We start from the raw sequence: 22850 nt of genomic DNA, 5'->3' as shown, positions 1-22850 counted from the left end.
AGCACCTTCTGAAGAGAGAGCAACCCAAAGCAAAGATGGCCATTCAGATCCACCTGAAAGCAAATTTTTTGGTCAGCTCAGATTTAAACTCTACATTTTCACTTTGTTTTTCAGCGTGAGGTAGCTTTAAACAATCTGGATGACTACAATAAAGAGCAAAACAAATTTCCCTCAAATTCTTCAAAACAAATTTTGGGCAAATCGCCTTCTTCTGATGGGCAGTCAAGGGGTACAGGACATCGAAACACACATCCCAAATGTAACCTCATGTTCCAAAAAGTGTTGGTGTGCATATAGACACATGTACACACATAATGTGGAAATATATATAAAACCATCTGGTTGCTTATAAACACAGACTTTTACAACAATAGAACCAAGGATTTATAATACACAGTAAAGGTTTTGCTCCTGCTCACGATGGACAGGCATGGAGCACCTGCACTTGATTTTACTTACTGAGAATATTTTTTTGGTCTACACTGATTCAAAATGCCGTATTAGTGTGTCAGGAGGGAAACAGGGAGGGAGGTGGAGTAGGACTGGGACAGAGGTTGTGCGGCTGTTCTGTAGTGGAAAGGGGCTTGTAATACTTTACAAAGTAAACCCGTCCAGTCCTACCTCAACTCTGCCCATTCAGGTTAGACAATAAATAAGTGACATCAAGTCATGTTTCTGTTCTCCATAACTTGTTCGCTTGGTCCCTCTTCCTCCTGGCTCGGACTCATTCCCGTCAACAGTGGGCCATGGGAAACATGACTGGATCTCAGGAAGCGGGTTGACAGAGAATGCTGGTGTGATGTACAGATATTGCCGGTGCCCTTCAGTGCTAACATCCAGGGAGTACAACTTGGAGAGCACTTCGTTGTGAGAGAAAAAGTATCAATTTTCTTTATAATTTCCAGTCGTCTTTATTGTGGAAGTGTGTGTAGTGTTTCATGGTTGAGTTTATTTCTTTCCTGTTATTTTGGGGGGCCATTGTGATATTCCACTTTACAAGAAGCAGACTGCGCCTACATCCACTCCGAACTCCTGATCCGCTCCTCCGATATCCATAGGAGCAATGTCCACAACTGGCAGACGGGAGGTTTTCTGTGTTTTGTACTCAAAGACAGTCTTGCCCCACCGGCCTGTGTGTTTCTGTTGGTTAAGAATGGAGAATTGTGTCAACAACAGTCTTATAACATGACAACTGCATATATAAATCTTAAGAGAACGATTATTTTCTGGCTCTATTCTGCAGCTCTCACCTTGCAGCCATCCTCCAACACGCTGTATGTGAAGCGGCTGTTGCCCTCTGCGCGGATCTCTACATCATTGGAGCCCTGCAGCAGCAAAGCCTTCTTCAGGTTGCCTGTGGCCTGATCCATGTAGGCAATGCTGTTCTTGCAGTGGTAAGTGAGGTTCTGGGATGCTTCATTGGACAAAAGCCTCAAGAAGGTCAGCTGGACACTGGCAGCGCTGGCAGCGGGGCCGTCCTGAGCGTAGTCGAACTGTATGACCAGACAACAAGTTGTGGAGTTAATCAGCAGCTCTCATGTTGAAGATCATTTAGGTTTACTTCAGTTTATTGAAAGAAATTACAACAAAGTGTTGTAATGTATAATGTACTTACATGGAATCCTCCATTCATGGTCTCTCCGAACCAGACATGTTTGCGGTCCTTGCTCTTGCTGGTCCACCAGTTCTTCTTTGGTACGCTGGCGATGCTTGGGTAGACGCAGGTCTCTCCAGTCTCCATGTTACAGAAGACCTTGATGGCATCAGCTGTGCTGCCAATGTTGGGGTCAACCCAGTAGTCACCTGGAAAGATGAGAGAAGTGGGTTAACAAAGAGTGAAGCCAAATAACTAAATGAAGTACACTACATCAGTGAATCTATTCAATCAGCACAACAGGGTGGTACCAAATGCTGATGCCCTGTCAAGTGACCTAAAGGAAGACAATAACTGATCCCTGTGGAACTCCATCTGTCATACTTTACCAAAACACAGGTCCACAGGTAGTCTGAGATTTTAGGTGCCACAAAAATTCAGGGAGATGTCACTGAAGCACAATCTCTTCAAAGACTTTCTCAGTGCTGATATGATTCGACATGAAGACTAAACATAGTAAAGTTTTCTGTTAGCACTTTGCTGATTGATAATTTGGTTGAAAATATTCTTTATTTAGGAAGTAACTTAGATTTTAAGTTTTAAACCGAAGAATTAGGAGCATTTTGACACAAAAAGCCTTACAGGTCAAAAGTTAAGACATAAACAGACTTCCTTTGTTTATCCTTTCTTTATCCTTCTTCAACTCCCCTACTACTTACCACTCTTCCACTCAGGGTGGCACAGTTTCAGGTCTCTGCAGGTGCGAGCAGGGTTCTTCTGGGAGCCATCAGGGCTGCGCAGGTTCTCAATCTGGTTGTTGAGGGACTTGAGTGTAGAATCAACCTCAACGTCGTGCTGCCTAAGGGAGCTGGAGGCCTCATCAGCCCTCATGTACCTGAGAGGATCACCGGACTTCTCAGTCTGACCCAGACCGGCAAATGCAGACATATCGATGCCGGGACCAGGAGGGCCAGGAGGACCAGGGGGTCCGGCGTTACCAGGAGGACCCTGAAGGAAGGCAAAAACAGGAAATGGATCAGGCCGGACAATCAGGTGTAGCAAAACAGTAGGGAAATATAACATAGGCTTGCTGTTGGTGTAGATTTTCTTTTTCTAAGCATGTTACATACAGCAGGACCAGACTCTCCAGAGCGTCCACGAGGTCCAGGGGGTCCAAGTGGGCCAGGTTGTCCATTAGATCCATCTTTGCCAGCAGGTCCACTTGGTCCAGGTGGTCCCTAAAGAAGCAGTACAGCAGTGTTAAAGTAAAAGCCAACAGATGCTAACGTGGTTGTTTAAATATGAAACATTATTTAATTTACTGAATTTGTTCAAAGTGTAAAACTACATCAGTTATTTTTAAGATCCACCATGAAGTGCACAAGCAGTTTCCCCCTATTACCACGGTCAGCTCCAGACCCTTTTGTCTTATTATGCATAAAGATTACTTGTACGATGACATTTTTCTTAATTTTCCTTATCACGCACAGGGTGATAATCTAAAATTGATACTGAAGTCCATTTCCAAACTCAGCAGGAGTGGTTTCACAAATCATCATTCTCCCCCGTATGTCTGCCTCTTTTCCTCACAGAGAATAATTACAAAACGCCTCAGCTGCCCATCTTATCACAGCGGTGGGTAATTAAAGCAAGTGGCCTTTCATGTCCCCGTCCTCATCAGGTGATTGGAGAATTACAAAAAGACTAACCTGTGCCCTTCATTACCATCACATATCTTGGGTATTAAAGTGGTAGGATGGAAATGTAATCTGAGTTTTTCTTTTTTCTTTTTCTACGCTCTTTGCTTTTATTCAGTTTTCTCACCTTAGCACCGTTTGGTCCTGCGGGTCCAGAAGCTCCAGCATCTCCAGAGGAGCCCTGTTTGGACAGACAATAACAGATTAGTGGGCGAACAGACAGATGAGATGATACTTACATGATGATTATGTTACTTACAGGAGGTCCAGGAAGACCCTGCAGACCAGTGAATCCACGGTGACCCTTCTGTCCCCTCTCTCCAACCTCACCAGCCTCTCCCTTGTCTCCACGTGGTCCTTGAGGTCCCTGGAGTAAAGGTTTGACATATATTAAAAATCTAAATCAAATTCTATTAAAACAAACTTAATTATGAGGTTGCAGTTAGAGATGAAACCCACAGCCATTCCTCTTGCGCCACCAGATCCAGGAGGTCCTGCAGGTCCTTGAGCACCCTAAAGAAAGAAAGAAAGGTGTGGGTTTTTCCTCGTATTAACATAAAAAAAAAGAATCAATGTTAAAAACTTATTCTATGGTCCTGACAATATGTTGTGAAACTTACAGACTCTCCTCTGTCTCCCTGCTTGCCGAGAGGTCCGACGGGTCCAGGAGAACCAGGGGCACCGGGAGATCCAGGGGCGCCAGCAGGACCAGTGTTACCACGCTCTCCCTACAGGAGGACACAAAGTAATCACTCAGGATAACAAGTAGGACACCAGCACCAGAACAAACCAGCTGATCTAGTAAAGTTTTGTCAAACTGTGATTGGTCGAACTGGTTTCTCTCACCTTGACTCCAGTAGATCCATCCCTACCAGGAGGTCCATCTGCTCCAGCGGTACCCTGAGATACAGAAACATATTTTTAATGATGTAACATGCAACAATTCAACAGCACATTTGATAGTATTACTTCCCAATTGCATTGTAAATATGGCAATCGTTACATTTTCTGCCATTGTAAGTATTGTCATTGTATCTACAACCAGAAAAGTGTTGCTAATGAGTCATTTTTGTTGTTGTTATTGTTTAGTTCTGACCTCTCTTCCAGTCTCTCCAGAAGGTCCAGTAAGTCCAGGGGGTCCCACAGGTCCAGGAGGTCCGCGGTCGCCACTACTTCCAGAAGATCCCTGTTTGCCAGGCTCTCCCTAAACACAAAGGAAATAGTTGTGTGATCAACTTAATAAATGTCAGTAGCTCCTTGAGAATAATTTGACTTTGAGTGGATTTATACTTCGTGTCACATTGGTAATATAATCACTTCCTTCTCTTTAAGATATTAGAGAATATTCAAGGTTAACTAACAGAGTACATTTATAAGGCACACATAGACTATCTGACATGACTGCTAGATTTTGGAAATTATAACAATCTGGCTCTTGTCAAGTTTTCACATGGACACAGATGAACAGAAAACAGGCAAGAAGGCACTTACAGAAGGTCCAGGGAGACCAGGGAAGCCTCTCTCTCCACGCTGACCAGGCAGACCAACAATACCACGAGATCCAGCCAGACCCTGTGGACCTGAAGGCCCATCAGTACCCTACAGGAAAGAAAAGACTGGGTCGTGAAATGTTCTTTTCTGTACCTGAAGTGAAAGACCTCCTCATATCAGTAAGAAGTAAAATCAAACCACAAGAGAGACTCACAGGTGGTCCATCCTCTCCAGGCTCTCCCTTCTCTCCTGGTGCACCAGAAGGTCCACGAAGGCCAGCATCTCCCTGTCTTCCTGGGAGTCCAGCGTCACCACGTACACCCTTTGGTCCATCTTTACCAGCAGGACCGGCAGGGCCAGAAGAGCCAGGGTTACCCTGTGATGGAGAGACAGAGAATTTTGGTAGGTAAGAAAAACACAAACACGAATGATTTCAGATTCAGACTCTACTACTTTCCCTTCTTCAAATTTGTTGTTGATGTAATACTCACATTGGGGCCAGGAGATCCAACTCTGCCAGCAGCACCAGGGAAACCTGTGGCACCCTGTCAATGAGAGAGAGACATCAGCAAACATACACATACCCAACCTGTTATAGGTGAAGGCAGATTTAATTTTTTTCAGTTATGAAGGCCCAACAGATTTACATCAGCTTAATAGTCATTTGTAAAAAAAAACAACAACAAAAAAAACAACCTACTCATATATTTTGGGCATATATGTTGTGTGACTGTCACCTCTTTGTGTTTGACACACATATCACAATAAAAGGGCAACATTTTATTCTGGGGTGATATTATGGTTATTGGGGATCTGAGTCTAGAGCCACAAATTGGCAACCATTGCTACATGTTTTTTCTGAATGTACAGAATCAAGTCTTTGTAAAAAATGTCAAGAAGCACTTTGAACCTTAAAGGTATTGTCCAAATATATGCTGCCTATGTAGGGTGGATGGGATTGTACAGTTCTCCTTTGTATTTGTATGTATGTATTTATTTGATTTTACCAGGCTGTTGCCCCAGTCAGCTGAGGAATGGGGGACAGTCTTGAAGTGCTTGCTGATGTGGGTTTGTAAAGCCCATTGTGATATTTTAGAGTACTGTGTGTGAAATTGAGTCATACAAATAAACTTTGCTTGACTTGAATCAGGTCATACATATATACATTTATCTCTTGTTTGATTACAATGTCTGCTATTCAACAGTAAATAAGAATACTCATTTCTATTGAAGTTAGTGAAATAGCTCTAGCAACATTTCTAATTTGATCAAAATGTCAATGTTTTTTCATATAAATTAGTCTGTCTACCCACTTGATTTCTAATAAATTGATCTACCACATATTTTGTATCCATATCAATTACCGCTGATATTATGTATACTGTGTGCAAACATGCATGTGTGCGTGCACTCTGTAGGTTACATGCAAGCAATTTTTTATACTATTTATAGTATTTATAATATTTTATTGAGATTAAGATAAGTGAAGTGTTGTGAAATGGTTGTTTATGTGTTAGGAGTTACTTACAGGAGCTCCCTGAGCACCACGTGCTCCTTTAGTTCCAGTTACACCAGTGGGTCCCTGAAAAAGAGGAACAGCAAATCATTAATCATCATCATATTACACTAGAGTCATTTTTAAAGTCTTGTGCATCATTTTATAAGGTGATTCCACTGCCAGAGATGTGACCTAAGGTATATTCATCTGGCTTCAGGGCTTTATTTGGGGCAGAGGTCAAGTACCCACCACAGGTCCAGGAGCCCCAGATGGTCCCTGAGGTCCAGGAGCACCACCTTCTCCCTTCTGTCCACCCTCACCGAGCTCTCCCTTGGCTCCAGGCTGACCATCTGCACCCTGATTATTTTAAACACAACATTAACATTAGCAGCATGTCAATAAAGGGGAGTAAAAATATATTTTAGTTCAGTTATTGCATCCAAACAATGTAGGTTTGAGTTTACTTACAGGAGGTCCAGCAAAGCCAGCAGGCCCAGGAGGACCACCCTCACCACGGTCACCCTGCAAAAACACAGAAGAGATGGTTAGGTTGAGATACAGATGCTGTTTGTATCATCAGTTATTTCTTGATTTAAAATACATCTCTAACACTATGTTTGTTTTTGTTTGGGGCACTTTTAACCATTTACAAAAACCCTCCCTCCCAGCAACAACAACTTTCTTGATAAACAGAAACATGTCATCAAATATACTGTAGATAAGTAATTGCCAAGTGGAAAATGGGGGAAATGATAATTATCATCCTGTTGTCCCTCCATATTCACATCTATATTACTCTTTGAGTCAGGCTGCAAAATTAACTTTTTTGTCTACTGGCCAAATGGCAAGTGAATCTTCAAATTTTACCAGCCACTCAATAGATTACCATTGGAGGTTTTGTTTTGGCTGGTAACTAACATATTTTACCAGCATTTGGCTGATGGTGGAATGACAGCAAAATAACTAATTCTTATCTGATCATATATCATCGACATAGTCAGGTCTGTCATGTAAAAAAGTTGCCCATATCTTATAAAACCGTCAACTTTACCTTTACCTTTTGAGTCTCTACGCTGTGTAAACTCAGCTCTTTGTCTTTCTTGTGGCTGTTTGTTCCCCCCTAATTTGTTACTGTAATGCTCTCAATCTGCGGGCTACAATATTATTTTTTCAAGCCCCAGCTCAGTCCCCAACACAAACCAGCTGTTTGGTGTGTACTGAGCATATGACACAAAAAGAGATACTCTACTTACAGGAGCACCACGAGTACCAGGAGCGCCAGAAGGTCCAGAGGGTCCAGTCTCACCCTGGATAGAAGAGAAACAGTCAGCCAGTGTAACCAAAATGACCAACAGTTTATTGTAATTGAACTAGGCTCCAGTTCTTTCAAACTTTTTTTTTAATCTTCTTAATTATACAGTGCTAACACTGTTATTCTTACCTTGGCTCCATTGGGTCCAGATGGGCCTGGAGGACCGATGGGGCCAGTCAAACCCTGAGAAAGAAGAGAGTGTAGATGAATAAGAAGAACATTTGGGGGCATTCAAATGCTTTTTGTTTGATGGCAGCCAAAAAGGCATCACTGTGTAATGGCTTTCTTCAAAACTGAGAAACCAAAAATGTATTTTGAACTCACTCTAGAGCCGTCCTTTCCAGGAGCTCCCTCAGGCCCCTTTGTGCCGCCGTCACCCTGTTGGTTAAAGAGGAAAGGTGAATGTTAATCGCAGATGAAATTACTATTTGCTCTGTTTTAATGTACTACACTAGACACTGCATGATTCACTTTCACTAATAAAAATACAGTCAATTGTAAGTCCATTGTAACTACTTGTAACAAGAATCTGTTACTCACTCTGTCTCCCTTGGCTCCTGGGATGCCACCAGTTCCTCTCTCTCCGGGCATACCCTGCAGGCCAGGGGGTCCCTGGGATCCAGCACCACCAGATGGTCCAATAGCTCCCTAAAATTAGGATTAGGAAATCATTTGTCAGTCTGAATTTGTCATGTCTTCTAGTTTCCAACGAGCATATTGAACCTGACATGCTGGTCCTCTTTTTACAATATATAATATAGTAATTTGAATTATAGTTTGAATTATAGTCCACCTTGATGATTTTAATTGTTATTCGTGAGCCAAACTAAAACTCCTGAGAGGTTAGTTTCATAATAGAGACGAAGTAGCTTAGAAAACCCTTGATGTGAGATGATACGCTCCTCTGGAATCACAACCTTAAATCTGCTTGACTAGATTTGAGTTTTTTTAGAGCTGTACATGGAACACCGTGAATAATTTAACACTTGTGGAGGAGGTACTGTTACATAGCCGGGTATGAGGGTTACTCACTGGCCTGTAAGAAAGGCAGTTAAATAATAATCTGTTTCAGAGTCATCCACTGACCTTGGGTCCATCAGTTCCAGGTGTTCCAGGAAGTCCACGGGGTCCCTGAAGACCCTGAGCTCCAGCACCACCCCTCTCACCAGGGAAACCACGCTCACCCTGTTAGGAGACAAAAAGATGCTGGATCAGTAGAAGAAACAGGAAATGGAAGTAAGTGCTCGGTTGTGTAATGTGAGGATGAGAAGTGCTTGTTTGGATGATAAATTAATGGTGTATGAAAATAGTATGTATGAAATGTGTATGATGGCAATACATAACTGTCATAATTGGCTGTATGTACAGTACTATTTGCTTTGAAATAATTGTGAATGAAGATGAGAATCCTGAACATGGAAACTCACTCTTGGTCCAACAGCACCAGGAACTCCGCCCTCTCCAGGAACACCCTGCACAGAGAGAGAAATCAAGGTGTATTAGTTTTTTTGGAATAATTACACATTAAAACAAATTTCTTAAAACTTCTGCTGAGTTTCCATTGTTATTCTTAGTTTAAACATCCAAGACAATTCATTTTACAACAAAACATAGCCTCTATCCAGAATGTTGCATTGTAATAAAAGTAATTTGTATGGTGTCGAAAACTACTCCGCAGTAAGGAATGAGACTTTTACAGCATTGTGCTGGAGGGAGGTCATTATTATCTACACAGAATCAATTGCACCCTCAGCTGTTAGTTTGCTTTCCTCTCTGTGACAGCAGAGGACTTTAGTTATGGACTGAGTTGAAAATGCTGGGCAGAAAGGAAATACAGAAGAGATGTTCTTTTAAAATATATCTTATATATAGATATAAAGAGTATATAGAGTACTTTATTCAGCAGTTATTTCAGACAAATTAATAAAAAAAACTTTATCTAATATGTAGCATTGAACTACTACAACATTTGCCAATGTGTGTTTGCAGGGTTAATTACTCATTTTAACTGAAAATATAATGTGAAAAATGATTGATGAGCACTGTATTGGGATAATCATTTAGCTTCCTGGTGCTTACAGCGGCAATGACAGCTTGAGAGTTAAGTTAGACTGATGCTTGATTGAATAAGCAGTAGTTTAAAGTGAAATACAGCTATCTTTAACATTTTGAACCAGAGGTTATTTTATCTTGTCTATCACTCCATTTACTGTGTATCTAATTTCATGGTCCCTTTAGATCTCAGCCATGTGTACCATATCATCATTTTACCAGAAAAGTTAGGCTACTCAGAAATACCATCATTTGACATGTACAGTAGGTGGCTCTGTACATGCTCTAAACTTAATCTAAATCCTAAGCACTCAATTTGTGTGAAAATATGTAAAAGTTTACCTGATCTCCAGGTTTTCCAGCCTCTCCTGGGGAACCAGATGGTCCAGGCAGACCCTGTTCAACAACAACAAACAGATTAGTTATAATAAATCTATAAATGAAGACTAGGTCATTACTTGAAAGTCTTCTGTTGTCCTAAATAAATTACTCTGTGGTGATGTTCCTTCATGTACTCTGTTATGTCCAAATCTATAAATATGTTTCTCTCACATTAGATATTATTGTTTTGTTTGCCAGACTGCTGAATCTGACATTTCATGAGCAAATAAACTCACCTGGAAGCCAGAAGGTCCGGGCTGTCCTTGCTCTCCTCTCTCTCCAGCGGGTCCCTGATGAGACCCAAAAACAGGTGATCAATCAAGGGTTGAGTCAAGTGACAACTAAATGTAAGACATATCTTATTTAATATAATGATGATAGTTACTTTAAATAAACATTTAAAAAATAGATTGTATGAATCAAAGGCTCTAAAACCATGACTGAAATACTCACAGCAGGGCCAGAAGGTCCAGCAGAACCAGTCTCACCATCTTTTCCAGGCAGACCCTGTTCAGAGAGGAATACTTACATTATGAAATTGAATCTAATGACAGAAGATGAAGTATCCATTTGTGAGATTTAAAGGAAGGAACAGTATTTATGGAGGAAATGTACTCACTCTCAGACCAGTGCGACCCAAAAGACCCTTCTCTCCTGGCTTTCCAGATTCACCCTGTTGAGGAGAAATTACATTCAATCATCTGTTGAAGTTTCTTTACTTTTGTGTGCTGCAAGTGTTATGACAGTAGTGATATTTGGCTACTTAAATACTGTGTTACTGATTTGTCCTTCAGATTATCAGGTTTTCATGTTGTGTTTAATAGAGAAGACACCCCTAGTCTTCCTAATCTACTCCATCCTGACAAACTTACATTGGCTCCCTTTGGTCCAGGGAATCCCATCACTCCAGGCTGTCCACGGGCTCCCTGAGGACCAGGTGGGCCGGGGCGACCATCCTCACCAGCAGCACCCTGTTGAAGGCACAAAATTAATTATCAGCACTGAAATGCGCAGGCAATAAATATCATATATATTATATATAGAGAGAGTTTAAAGTTGTGCATAGCTGGTAGAAGAGCTACAATGAAATAATGGATAATTCTACAAGAAAACTGTGAATAAAAGTACAAAATATGTACTTAAGTCTTTGTCAATACAAGGCCTTTGTTTGAGAACATGTTAAATCAAGTGTTGTGTTTATTGAGCTCACATAATATTTCCAATTTTTCTTTAAGCATATAATATATATAGCATATATAGCATATATATGTTTGCTTAAAACTGTTGATGATAAGCCACAGCTGCTCTTTCTTTTCACATTTAGTCTCCAGTCAAGCTAGTAAATATGCAAATCACTTTCTGAAGCACTTTTATGTACATTTTTTTACAATGAAAATGTATCAAATTGTGATATTGTGATGAAAGGTGGCCTAATGACAGATATTTTTGACAGTAAAATTGCGGCATCTGTAAAAGAGCCTACTGTAAATCGTTGCAGTCCTAACAGAGTACTTTGGAATTTGGGAATTATTGTCATTAATTGATAATATTAAGTAGAGAAGCAGACAGGACATGTGTGGAGAGAGAGAGAGAGAGAGAGAGAGAGAGAGAGAGAGAGAGAGAGAGAGAGAGAGAGAGAGAGAGAGAGAGAGAGAGAGAGAGAGAGAGAGAGAGAGATGGCTACATGACATACAACCAAGGCCTGTGTGTGATTACAAACTTGGGACCTTACACTTTATCTTGAACAGGTCTAAGACCCTAGATTATTATTATATACATTTTTTTATAAAACCTTTTTAGAACTGAAAGTCTTCATAAGAATGATATGAAGAAAGACATAAGGATTAACATTGTACTCACAGAGGGTCCAACTTTGCCTTGAGCACCAGCATCTCCGGGACGGCCAGTAAGACCCTAAGAAAGGCAAATTTAGAGATTGTCAGCATTATTGAAGAAGTGGGAAAATCATGTTCTCTGCTTTTAGACTAATAAGTGTAAATGAGTAACACCGTCAGACTGATTCTGGGGTGGTAATGAGGGAAAATGACTCACTCTGGCTCCAGGGAGGCCAGACTCTCCTGTGCGTCCAGGGTCTCCAGTACCACCTTTAGGCCCAGAAGCACCAGGAACACCACGGTCGCCAGGGGCACCCTAAACAAGATAAGACGAATGGAGGCCAACTTTAAATGTGAGTAACCACAGACATACAATCTGGTAGAAACATGGCAGCTACTTTCATGATCATAACAGCATCTTTTTGTGTCATTGAGCTGAAATCAGTTATGACTGTTAAATATATTTCAGTTTATGCAGGACCCACCTTAGCACCAGCAAGACCATCCTGACCTGGGAAACCACGGTTACCGGGAGCTCCCTGAAAAGAATCACACAAATTTGATTAGATTGTGCATGAAGTAGCCACAACTTATCCATAATGTCACTTTAAAAAATGTAATTGTATATTGTGATTACTCACTCTCTCTCCTGGAGGTCCAAGTGGTCCAGCAGCTCCAGGCTCTCCTCTAGCTCCTCTCTTTCCTTCCTCACCAGAAGGGCCAGGGGCACCTTGAGGACCACCAGGGCCCTGGAATAATTAAGATATGTTAGTAAATCATTTATCTAGTCTAATTCTAAAAGATCTTTCAATGGGTTGTCCTATATTGGTCAATAGTCAATGAAATTAACTGTTCAACTCACAAGCTCTCCTTTGGGTCCAGCTTCACCTTTGAATCCAGGAAGACCAGGGTCTCCCTAAACATGGCAAGAAAAAGAAGATGACCACAACAATAAATAATCACAACGTGAACAAGTATCACAGTTTCACAAAGTTTGAAATTCATCCCAGCTGACTTACAGACTGTCCCTTGGGCCCAAGAGGTCCTGTTGCTCCCTGTGGTCCTGGGGGCCCACGAGGGCCGGGGAATCCAGGAGCTCCAGCAATACCAGAACCACCCTTCAAAAAAAAAGGAAATGGTAAAATATGAGTAAAAGTAAAACAGCAGTATTCTGAATAATAAAACAAGAGAAGGTAATGGAGGACTCTAAAATCATGAATAAGGAGAGCAGACTTACAGCAGATCCTTTAGCTCCAGGGATACCATCAGTTCCGGGGTTACCCTACAAAGACAGTGAATTAAAAAAAACGCATCACAGTGTGTCAACAACAGCTAAATATTAAGCACAGCGTAAGGATGGTGTTGTGTGAGTAAATCAATTTCTGGATGATCAGGATGAGTGATGACAAACCGATGCTCCGGCGGGTCCGGGAGATCCTGGGGTACCACCCTCTCCGCGGGGTCCCTGTTGACCTTCTGCTCCACGGGCTCCAGTAGGACCAGCTTCTCCCTGATAGGACACAATAAATATATCAGTAACAGGTGGAACAACTGATTTATCCTACATTTAATCAACTGGTAAATTCAACATTTGTACCTCCATATAATACAGCTGAAGGTAAGTGTGTTTTGCATGTTTTTATATGTATGATAGGAAAATCTGTCGGAGTTGTAAAGGATTTTATCTAAATTACAGTATACATCTTTATTTAGTAACTTGAATGTGACATGATTTTATTCCATGTAGCCCAACTGAATGAACTTTCTGAAAACACTAGAGGAAGAATTTACTAAGTGGTAAGGCAGAAACTGAAGATGCTGTTTTACCACAAACATTTCAGGTTACCTTCACCAGGCTCTTACTGCTGTATTTTCAATCAAAATGTCTGCTACAGAAAAGAACTGGCTCTTGATGATGTTGTCTATTACAAACCTTGGATCCTGGGGATCCTGGGAAACCGGGGGCTCCAGCAGGACCAACAGGCCCCTGTAGACAGAGAAAAAGTTTTAATGTTAGGGCTCATATCTGATGAAAAATCAGAAAAATCAAATGGATGATTTGGATGCAAAATTGAAACTATGATACATACAGGTGGACCAGCAGGACCAGGCAGACCATCATTTCCACGGGCACCCTAAAGAGTGAAAAGACAGGATAGTAAGGTACACCAGTCACAAAGAAGAGACCATTCAATTATTATGATATGTGTTGTTATTATATTGGACTGAAGCAAATATAAAAACTGTTACTCACTGCAGATCCAGCAGCTCCAGGACGTCCCCTCTCACCAGGCAGACCACGTGGACCCTGTAAAAGAAAATAAACTTAATCAGTTTTTCTTGATCATTATAAGATATATAGGTTGAATTTGCAAAGCTGTTATTTATCTTATCTTAATTTTTACATCACATACTGTAACTAATTCAACTAAAATAGAATCGTGTGGAATTGAAATCGAACAGCACTGTAGCTATTATTCAGTTCATGTCTTTAGTTATCATTATTATTATTATCATCATCATTATTTAAACCCAGAATAATCTGAGTAGGCAGACCAGATAAACCACTGAAGACTCACCATGGGTCCAGGGGCACCATTCTCTCCGGAAGAACCACCCTCACCCTGATAAGAGCAGCAAATTAGAATTAGAAGTGGAACGAGGGAAACAATCGAAACAATAACTGAATTATGAAAATATGGATTTATTTTTATTTGTATGGTTGTCTCTTGCCTTGGCTCCTGCAGCACCAGTCTCTCCCTTGGCTCCATCCAGACCAGGATGACCCTACAGAAAAAGGTAACCGGACTCATCAGGACTCACACTCATCAGTCAGTCAGTGTACTTCAACTGTGAACTGTGTCTTTTGTATCATATTGAGCAGTTGTTATCCTGTTTCTTTTGTTGAGCACTTACTCTGTGTCCTTTGATTCCAGGAAGTCCAGGAGTTCCAGGGAATCCACGAGCTCCCTGAAATAAAAACACAAAAGATTTTTAATGAGGACAATTTCATTAATCACTATCTACCTTTCTTGACTTTAAAATGTGGTATCATCCTGTAGTTAACAGCAATTGAGAATATGAAGTGATCAAGTATTTGCTCACCTGAGGCCCAGCAGGTCCACGCTCACCAGCCTTTCCAGGTTTGCCAGCCTCACCCTGGGATCAAGCAGAAAGTGGAAGGATTATTTGTTACTGCACTGCACTTCACTGTGGTGGAAAACTACTGTATACATGCAGCCTGTACTCTGTGAATTTTTTACTTTCCAGCAGTGTAGTGAAGAGATAGACAGTGCCCCCTGGTGGTACATGCGGCTTATATTGTATGTATGATTTATTCATCTCATTTTAAGAGTGGTATGATATGGTGAAATGAAAGTAAGGGAATGATTAAATATGGTATCTTTTTTGAGAAATACACTGTTAAAGTAAGCTGTAGTGCTGTTGTGGATGGAACATCTTTGCACTGTAGATTTGATGCATTAGGCTTGTATTTTAATTAGATGTGGGTTTCGGTGAGATTATGCTTCAGAAGTGACAGTTTGGTGGATTTCAAGCCTTGACTCTTACATCACTTCCTGATTTTCCAGAAGGTCCGGATGGTCCACGAGGTCCCATTGGTCCCTGTTATAAAACAAAGAAAGATAAATCATTAAAGACAGTTATCTAGTTGTTCCACATGCTTTCGTGGTTTTCTATCTGCTGAACTAAATAATTTGCTACAGCTTCAAATTTGGTTTATTTTCACTGCGTGCATGAAACAGCAATGAAATCTACAATCTCAGGAATACATTTTCTGGGATTCTCATATTAATACTTACAGCTGGACCAGGCTCTCCAGCCTCTCCAGGGGAACCTTGGAAACCCTGTGGTCCCTATAGGTGCAAATGACAAAGAAGAGTGTAAGATTTTCATGTATATTACCCCATCAGCTGACCAACTGTAATGACCAATCACACAATGATTTAGTGATGTAGAGATTATACTTACAGGAGATCCACTAGGTCCGGGGGGACCACGAGGACCCATAGGACCCTGCAGGAGAAACACAGCACATACAGAGAAATTCATTTACTTGTCATCCATTTTTACCTCACAGTACAAAAATAGGTAGCATGCATGAAGAACTCAATATCCAGTGCTATAAAAGTGATATAAAATATAAACTAAGCTTCTTTTTGGGTTCAGATGATTTCAGGAAACATATTTATAGGTTAAAGTAGATACCCTCCAGGACAAACTATCTTTAGTAGATAGAGTTCCCCAATCCCCAACCCTCCCCAATACCTCTCCTAAAAATCTAAAAAAGGATTTCAAATGCACAGTATATTTGTCGAATATGATTTTTGTGTGCATAATTCAATGTGGTTTACATTCAAACACACTTGTTTTATTGAATGTAAAATTCAGCTCAGATTTAACAACAACCATTATAGTTTATAGTTAGCTGAAATGTTTTGCATCTGCATCAGAGTGAAACTACTGAACCACAAGGGGGGAGCATTATAAAGATCTCCATGAACATGTGGGGTTTATTTTTAACAGCAGCAACTCAAGCCAAATTTCAGAAAAGAGGTTCTGTTGTTGTGACAGATGAACTCTCTGCACACCAAAAACAAACACACACACTCTTCTTAATCCACTGTAAACAGCACTTACCATTGGTCCTTGCATCACACCCATCTGAGCGCCTCCGGACTTCTCATCAAATCCTCCAGCCATCTGAGCAGCAAAGTTCTGTAAACAAACAGAGTCAGAGTCAGTTTATCTAGGTTACCAAACCTGAGCTGCCTGTACCAAGTGGGGCATTTTACACCGCTGCAAGTCAATAATGTGAACTGAATTACAGACTTGAATGGTACATTTACATGCACCTGATCCCTACTAAAAAAAACTAAAAAACATTTTAACCCTTAACATTTATGTACAACAACATGAGTGTCAGTAGAGTTGCAGTGTGCTGAACTGCTTTATCACGTGTTCACGTTTTTATGTCTTTAAATTGCCCTCTTTCCTCTTTGTTGTCTAGTTTTGAGCTGTTTCCATGTATGTGCTGAGTCAGTTTCAGAGCACAAACATGCATTCATCAGTTCCATTAATACTTTACTTGGCAAATAGAGCAAACTAAGGATTTAGTGATGGAAAAACACTGATAATAATTGTGATTTATGCCAATAATATACCAGTATACCAGTTGTATATATATATATGATACCACAGTCTTCTTGTTTATCCAAACATGTTTAATCACTGTGTTGTGCAATATGAAGGTAACATTACAGTGTTGGGACTAAAATCTGAGGGAGGAAAGGTAGATTTTGTAAACTGTTGCTTATGCCATGTGTTACAGAAATTCCCTTTAGACTCACCCCTCCAAGCCCTGGTGGTCCAGGTGGTCCAGCTGGGCCAGCGGGTCCGGGGTTTCCAGGGGTTCCAGGCTCACCATCTCTTCCTCTAGGTCCAGAATTTCCCTAGGGAAAAAAAGGAAAGGACATTTTCTCTAAGTCGCCAGAAGGATTGAAGAAGGTTTCAGGTCAGAAATGCTAACTGTTAGAAGAAGGAGATGCTAAGACCCTGGCAGGATAAAAAACACCATCTGATGTGCACTGGTCTGTGTTAACTAACAAGACTTCAGCATTAATTCTACACTGGAAGTTATAAAATGTGTTTCTACTCGTGTCTTTCCCCATCATATTATTCTTATAACCCACACAGGTACATTGAACTGTCTTCTCTTGTTATTACCTGTTACAATGATGTTTCATCAATGCCTTTTACGATTTGGATGTTCCCACGCTTAAGTACACACGCTCTCCCCATTTCAATTAAAATAATGATCAGAACTGCTGTTGCCTGACCCCACATTTAGTGGCTCATTGGAACCAAACACATTAATGCGAGACAATTTCTTCTGGATGATGTGCTGGGTGGGTTTTATTTATGGATGCAGTGTATTGTCTCTTACCTTATCACCCTTAGCGCCAGCTTCTCCACGTGGTCCCTGCTCACCTGAGGGGCCCTGCAAAAACAAAGACATTTGTCTCAGCAACATTCACAGTATGGCTAAAACACCCATTCAGAGCAAGAATCATGTGATTGTGCTCCAATTAACAACATCATCATAACATGCTTGAATAAGTGCAGAATGTAAATAGTGAACTTTATTTGTTTTATTTTTAGTAATCTGGATAAATGAATAAAAAAGTGTGATAGTTACCATAGGGCCTGATGGTCCTCTTGGTCCTACAACCTGCACAAAGGTGAAAAATAAAGTTCATTGTTAATGACTCATTAATACAAGACCAATCTTTCATGCCATGCTGTGTCTGGCCGTGCCAGTTTCTGAACAGCTAAATGTGGAGAAAAACATTCCAACTTTGTAGGAAGCGGATGTCAAAGCAAAAAACACAATCTGATGAGGATTTCATTTGACAGGACAAGTTTTGCTAAAAACATCACCTCTTCTTAACCCTCTTGCTTTGGCTTACTTTGTTCACCTGACGTGCACTTGCAGGAAAGTTGCTGAGAGGAGCTAAGAGGATTTGATTGGGTTCATTATGTCCGAGGAATGCAGGGTTTTTCATTTAATAGAAAGTCCAATGAGGCATTGTTGGATAATCTCTAATGATTCCACGTTTCTTTAAGGCAAATGTTTAAAACTTAACGGGAAATGGAATAGCCAGTAATTAAAGATACAATGGCTGCCTTATCAGGGGGTGTGGTTAACTTTAAGCCATTTTGCAAATATCTGACTATCAACAATTTTAATAAAAGGAATACTGCATGTTAATTGCATTGGTAATTAATATAAGCACCAGTTTTAGATGTTTAAGGGAAGAAGAAGAATAACTGAAATCCAAATAAAATGAATAGAGTCTATAAGGGTGGATTGGGTAGCTTGTAGTTATCTAAGAAAAGTTAACATCTAGGCCAATAATGAATTCTTGGACAATGCAATGAATGAATAGCAGTGTATTTCAAGCATTACACTCATTAGCTATGGCAGCGGATTAATACTTACATCTGCAATATCTCCTGGTTCGCCTTTCTGGCCCTGATTGATAAAAGAAAAAAAGTAACATCAGCTGCCTGAAACACTGCCTGGAGGAAAGTTACTCGTGTAGTGTTTTCAAATTGTTATTTGTTGTGTGCATGGATATCAATATTTTCCCACAACCCCTTGCCTCACCTTAGCACCAATCGTCTCTGATGTTGCAGATGGATGGATGAAGGGAAAGAAAGAACAACATTAAAAGTGGTTCACATTTTAGACACTTGATTGATTATATATATTCTAGTGTGATTCTTAGAAAGGAGACCTGCATCTGATGATGCTAAAGTGATCAAATACCATTCACCAAACCCAAAGGTAAAGAACCCATCCAGGTTATATTAATGATGAGAGAGATGAAGCAGAAGCAAGCATGGACTGGGAGATGAGAATTAAACCTTTAGATACAATCATTAAGGCAAATTGTGAAAGCAGTTAAGTATTAAGTAAGCAATGTGTAACAGCTTTGGTAAAAGCTGATGGGCCACGCTCAGCTTATTGAATTAAGCATGGCATCCAGTACCAGTAAGCTGTATATCTTACAGTGTTATATTAAACTTGTGGGAGTGAATTTAGATCCAAGTCATGTTTAACTTATTGTGTTTCTGATGGCCTTACTGTGCAGAAACTGCAGTTTCAGCAAAATATTTTTGTTGTGTTTATGATTTAGTCAAATTACTTTTTTAAATAGAAAAACACATGTGTACATATTCTCTTTTCAGCAGCTTAGCGTAGATTTGGCAGGTTAAGTGTGATTTCAAATGGCCTTGAATCTCTGGCACTCAAAGGCCTTACACATAAATGGTTGGTCTTTCCAGTGTTAATTCACCTGAAGACACCTTGTACAAAACCTCCAAATATGTAAAATAAATCAATATGTTGAAGCTCAGTATGAATGTAGGCTTCATCTCAGTCATGAGTTAAAATGAGCAGAAGCTTCTCAAACTGGTTAAGATGAAAACCAGACAACACATTTAAGGATTCATCCAATCCCACATGAAAAAATACTTCCATTGGGAGTGAGATGATCCTGATAATGTAGCTTATCTGGTTGCCATCCAAACCATGCATGTAGAGGGCCACTTTGGAATAGGGAACATCAGGTGCTCATTGAGTGGATAATCACAAAACTAAAATGTTTAAAGAGCAGTCAAAACTATGATTATCACACCCAGACACTACAGTCTAATCAGTGACTCCTGCAGCCCTGATCATGAAGAATATTTGCATCCTGTGGTAGTTCCCCATTCAGAAGTGTTGAGATAAATGCAAGCTAAAAGAGTAATTTATTTATGGGTATGTGAATAAATAAATTACAACCAATGGGGGCACTGGCATCAGCAGGGCAGATGGGACAGCACTCTCCAGATGGGATGATAGGGTTGGCACACTCTTTGATCTCCTCGCAGATTATCTCATCACACAGAACCGCTCCGCTGTCACACACACAGATACGACACGGCTCTGGCTTCCACACATCCTTATCATTATATTGCTGGCCGTCCTGGATGCAGCCACCTGCCTCCTCTGTGGTGGCCAGCGGGGGGTGCGTGGCAGGTGGACAGAAGAGGAATGAAAGCAATGACAGGCAGGTTGGTTTAAAGGGAAAGTTAGATAAGAAAAGGTTTTGGTTTGTAGGTGAGTATAGCAGATGTTATTGAAACATGGTTTAAGAAAGAGAAGTGGGAATATGGAGATGTAAGGGGGTCAAAGGGCAAGGCAAGAAGTAGGAGGAGTAAAATGGGGGTGAGAGAAAGGAGGAGGGGTGAGTGAAGGGGAGGTATGTAGAAGAAGGAGAAAGATAAAAGTTATCATGTGTCAAATGAAAGCTTTTAACAATTTATAACATAGTGAAAAATATACAAAAAAGTGTTTTTAAAAAACACATTAATAAAACATATCATTTTAATGAATATGGGAAAAGAGGGCCTGTTCCTTTGATGCTCATGAACAGGTGCTGGTTTGACCCAAAAATACACTGAGACTTTAGTACAAATCAGTAGCTGTGGAGTATACAAGTGTAAGTCACAGGTTTTAAATATAACTCATGAAGCAGACAGGAAAACACTGTGGGCCTGCTCTGCTACTCGTATGAATGAACCTCTCTTACAGGGATACTGTGCCCAATTGACAAGCTGCTGCCTTAAGTAAACAGGGGGTCCTTCTAAATTTCTCCATCTGGATCCCATAGCTGTGTCAAGCACCAGTGCAAACACATTGGGGAATTAAGAAAGAGAGATTTGTTTGGCTGGACCTACTAACTGCTGCTGTTTGTTTTTTAAGCATATTTGTGAAAGTGATACTTAGCACACACAAAAATGAGGATTGGCTGTATTAAACTGAAACCTTTCCCCCACTCTTTCCTTTTTTTGTTTAACTTTTGGATCACATTGTCAACAGCCAATTAAAGGAAGAAGAGAGGGAATTTTAAAAGGCAGGAAAAAAAGCAAAAGTCCATCTTGCTATAAATACAACTATATGTCCCTCATCTGTTGACTCCCTGCTGTGCACCCTGTCCTGTGCCCTCCTGAGTTCATAACTGCCACTCCTTTCCTGCTACCCTTTGAGCCTGCTAGTCTGAGGTCAAGCACTGTCTGACCCTGTCACTTCACATCATGAAAACAAAGATTCTGCTGCAGCTAAACCCTGTGTGTGAAGTCAATTCCCCATGGCTTTGAAAAAAACAACAATTAAACTCATTTTTAACTTGCCTATAAATTGCTCTGGTCTAATTTTCTGGATAATCTTGAAGTGTCTTACAATCTTAACCCAACAGACACATGTTTCAGTGTATCTAAAGGGATTTAAGGCATGAAGAGGGTCTATTAAGAAGAATTGCTGCTGAAATGTGGCTCAGTAATGAGAGCAAACAGCAGGAACGGTGGGACCCAGGTGAGAACAAATGGACACTTGTTCACCTGGTCCTCCATCCCACACAGATGTGCCTTGACAGCCTCACCAATCCTACAAAAAATGCACTGACTTACTCGGAAAGAACACTGAATGCCTGTTTGACAGTATGCACACACATCATCTGAATCAATTAACAACTACTGCATTGTATATGTAAAAAATCTGCATCCCAGCCTAACAGAGTTGTGCTCTTCAAAATTCTCCATCTGGTTTATTCTGCAACCTTCTTCTAAAACATCAGGTAGAGAAAATTGGGATAGCAAAAACAAAAGTTCATCATCAGAGTAACAATCCAACATTTTTTGCATGTAAAAAGAAAAGAAAAAAACAAGAAAACTGTGCAACTTACGGTCGTCCTCTTCCTGACATCTGACCAGAGATAGTAAAACAACTTGGGATGCTACAAGTAGCAGAACAGTCCTTGAATCCACAAAGCTGAACATGTCTAAATATTAGACATGCAGGAGCTTGGGTGAGAATTGAAGGGATGGAGTAGACCCGGCTTTCAGTCAGTGGTGTATAAGTGTGTGTTCCCAGAGACTAATGGTACCATGCAGTCAAACCCTCCAAATTCTAAGTGGAATCCAACGCGGGGCCCCAGCTGGCACTCTGCACCCACGGCGTTAGGGCAAGCACCGCAGTTTTATGTCCACTGTGCCTTGTATGGATCTTCGTATATTCCAAAATACCAGTCCTTCCCCCAGACCCCCAGTCGAGCTGAAACCCGAACCTTATCTCCCTCCCCTCAATTCAGCAGCATCTACTCTCCCAGGGATTTTTTTAACTCAAGCCCTCCTTCCTCCCTTGACCTGCTTGGCCTGCCTGGCCAAGAGATGCACCTTCACATTCACATTAAAAATGGAACGACAGGCAGTAAAGCACAGGCCTGTCTCTGCCTCGACTACTTACTACTGTGCAATTGAATTAAGATACTCAAAGCTGACTGAAAACCTCACAAAGGAACTTTCTAAGGATTATGTAAATATTTCAGGGCCATGCTCAGTGTTACAATGACCTATATGTGAC

General features: G+C 40.7%; 1 protein-coding gene across 1 annotated transcript; it reads right to left on the bottom strand.

Moving 5' to 3' along the window:
* Positions 1-993: 993 nt before the first annotated feature.
* col2a1a (collagen, type II, alpha 1a) lies at positions 994-22267 on the bottom strand. The gene is made up of 55 exons (XM_062426591.1): positions 22174-22267; positions 22048-22050; positions 20232-20438; positions 19050-19066; positions 18882-18914; positions 18078-18110; positions 17826-17879; positions 17230-17331; positions 16520-16597; positions 15851-15895; positions 15682-15735; positions 15431-15484; positions 14966-15019; positions 14777-14830; positions 14594-14647; positions 14440-14484; positions 14115-14168; positions 13951-13995; positions 13794-13847; positions 13272-13370; positions 13098-13142; positions 12880-12978; positions 12723-12776; positions 12502-12609; positions 12346-12399; positions 12078-12176; positions 11886-11939; positions 10898-10996; positions 10645-10698; positions 10479-10532; positions 10262-10315; positions 9987-10040; positions 9020-9064; positions 8679-8777; positions 8133-8240; positions 7917-7970; positions 7722-7775; positions 7534-7587; positions 6749-6802; positions 6530-6637; positions 6311-6364; positions 5274-5327; positions 4997-5158; positions 4783-4890; positions 4388-4495; positions 4138-4191; positions 3912-4019; positions 3751-3804; positions 3551-3658; positions 3419-3472; positions 2725-2832; positions 2314-2602; positions 1616-1803; positions 1251-1493; positions 994-1140 (listed from the first exon to the last, which is right to left on the bottom strand). The coding sequence occupies exons 1-55, from the start codon at positions 22265-22267 to the stop codon at positions 994-996; spliced, it is 4476 nt and encodes a 1491-aa protein (XP_062282575.1).
* Between the last annotated feature and the right edge of the window lie 583 nt (positions 22268-22850).

Source organism: Scomber scombrus, chromosome 10, assembly GCF_963691925.1.
Source record: "Scomber scombrus chromosome 10, fScoSco1.1, whole genome shotgun sequence".
In the NCBI taxonomy this organism is placed as follows: Eukaryota; Metazoa; Chordata; class Actinopteri; order Scombriformes; family Scombridae; genus Scomber; species Scomber scombrus.
Note: the sequence above shows the minus strand (reverse complement) of the source record. Positions and strands in the feature narration are given on the sequence as shown.

What these genes read in the sequence shown, in the direction of transcription:
- col2a1a (XM_062426591.1), bottom strand. Translation starts at nt 22,267, where the DNA reads ATGTTCAGCTTTGTGGATTCAAGGACTGTTCTGCTACTTGTAGCATCC. An exon ending in CTGGAATCAAAGGACACAGA is followed by an intron (nt 14,648 to 14,776) that starts GTAAGTGCTCAA and finishes CTTTTTCTGTAG; the next exon opens with GGTCATCCTGGTCTGGATGG. An exon ending in ATGGTGCCCCTGGACCCATG is followed by an intron (nt 14,169 to 14,439) that starts GTGAGTCTTCAG and finishes TTTCTTTTACAG; the next exon opens with GGTCCACGTGGTCTGCCTGG.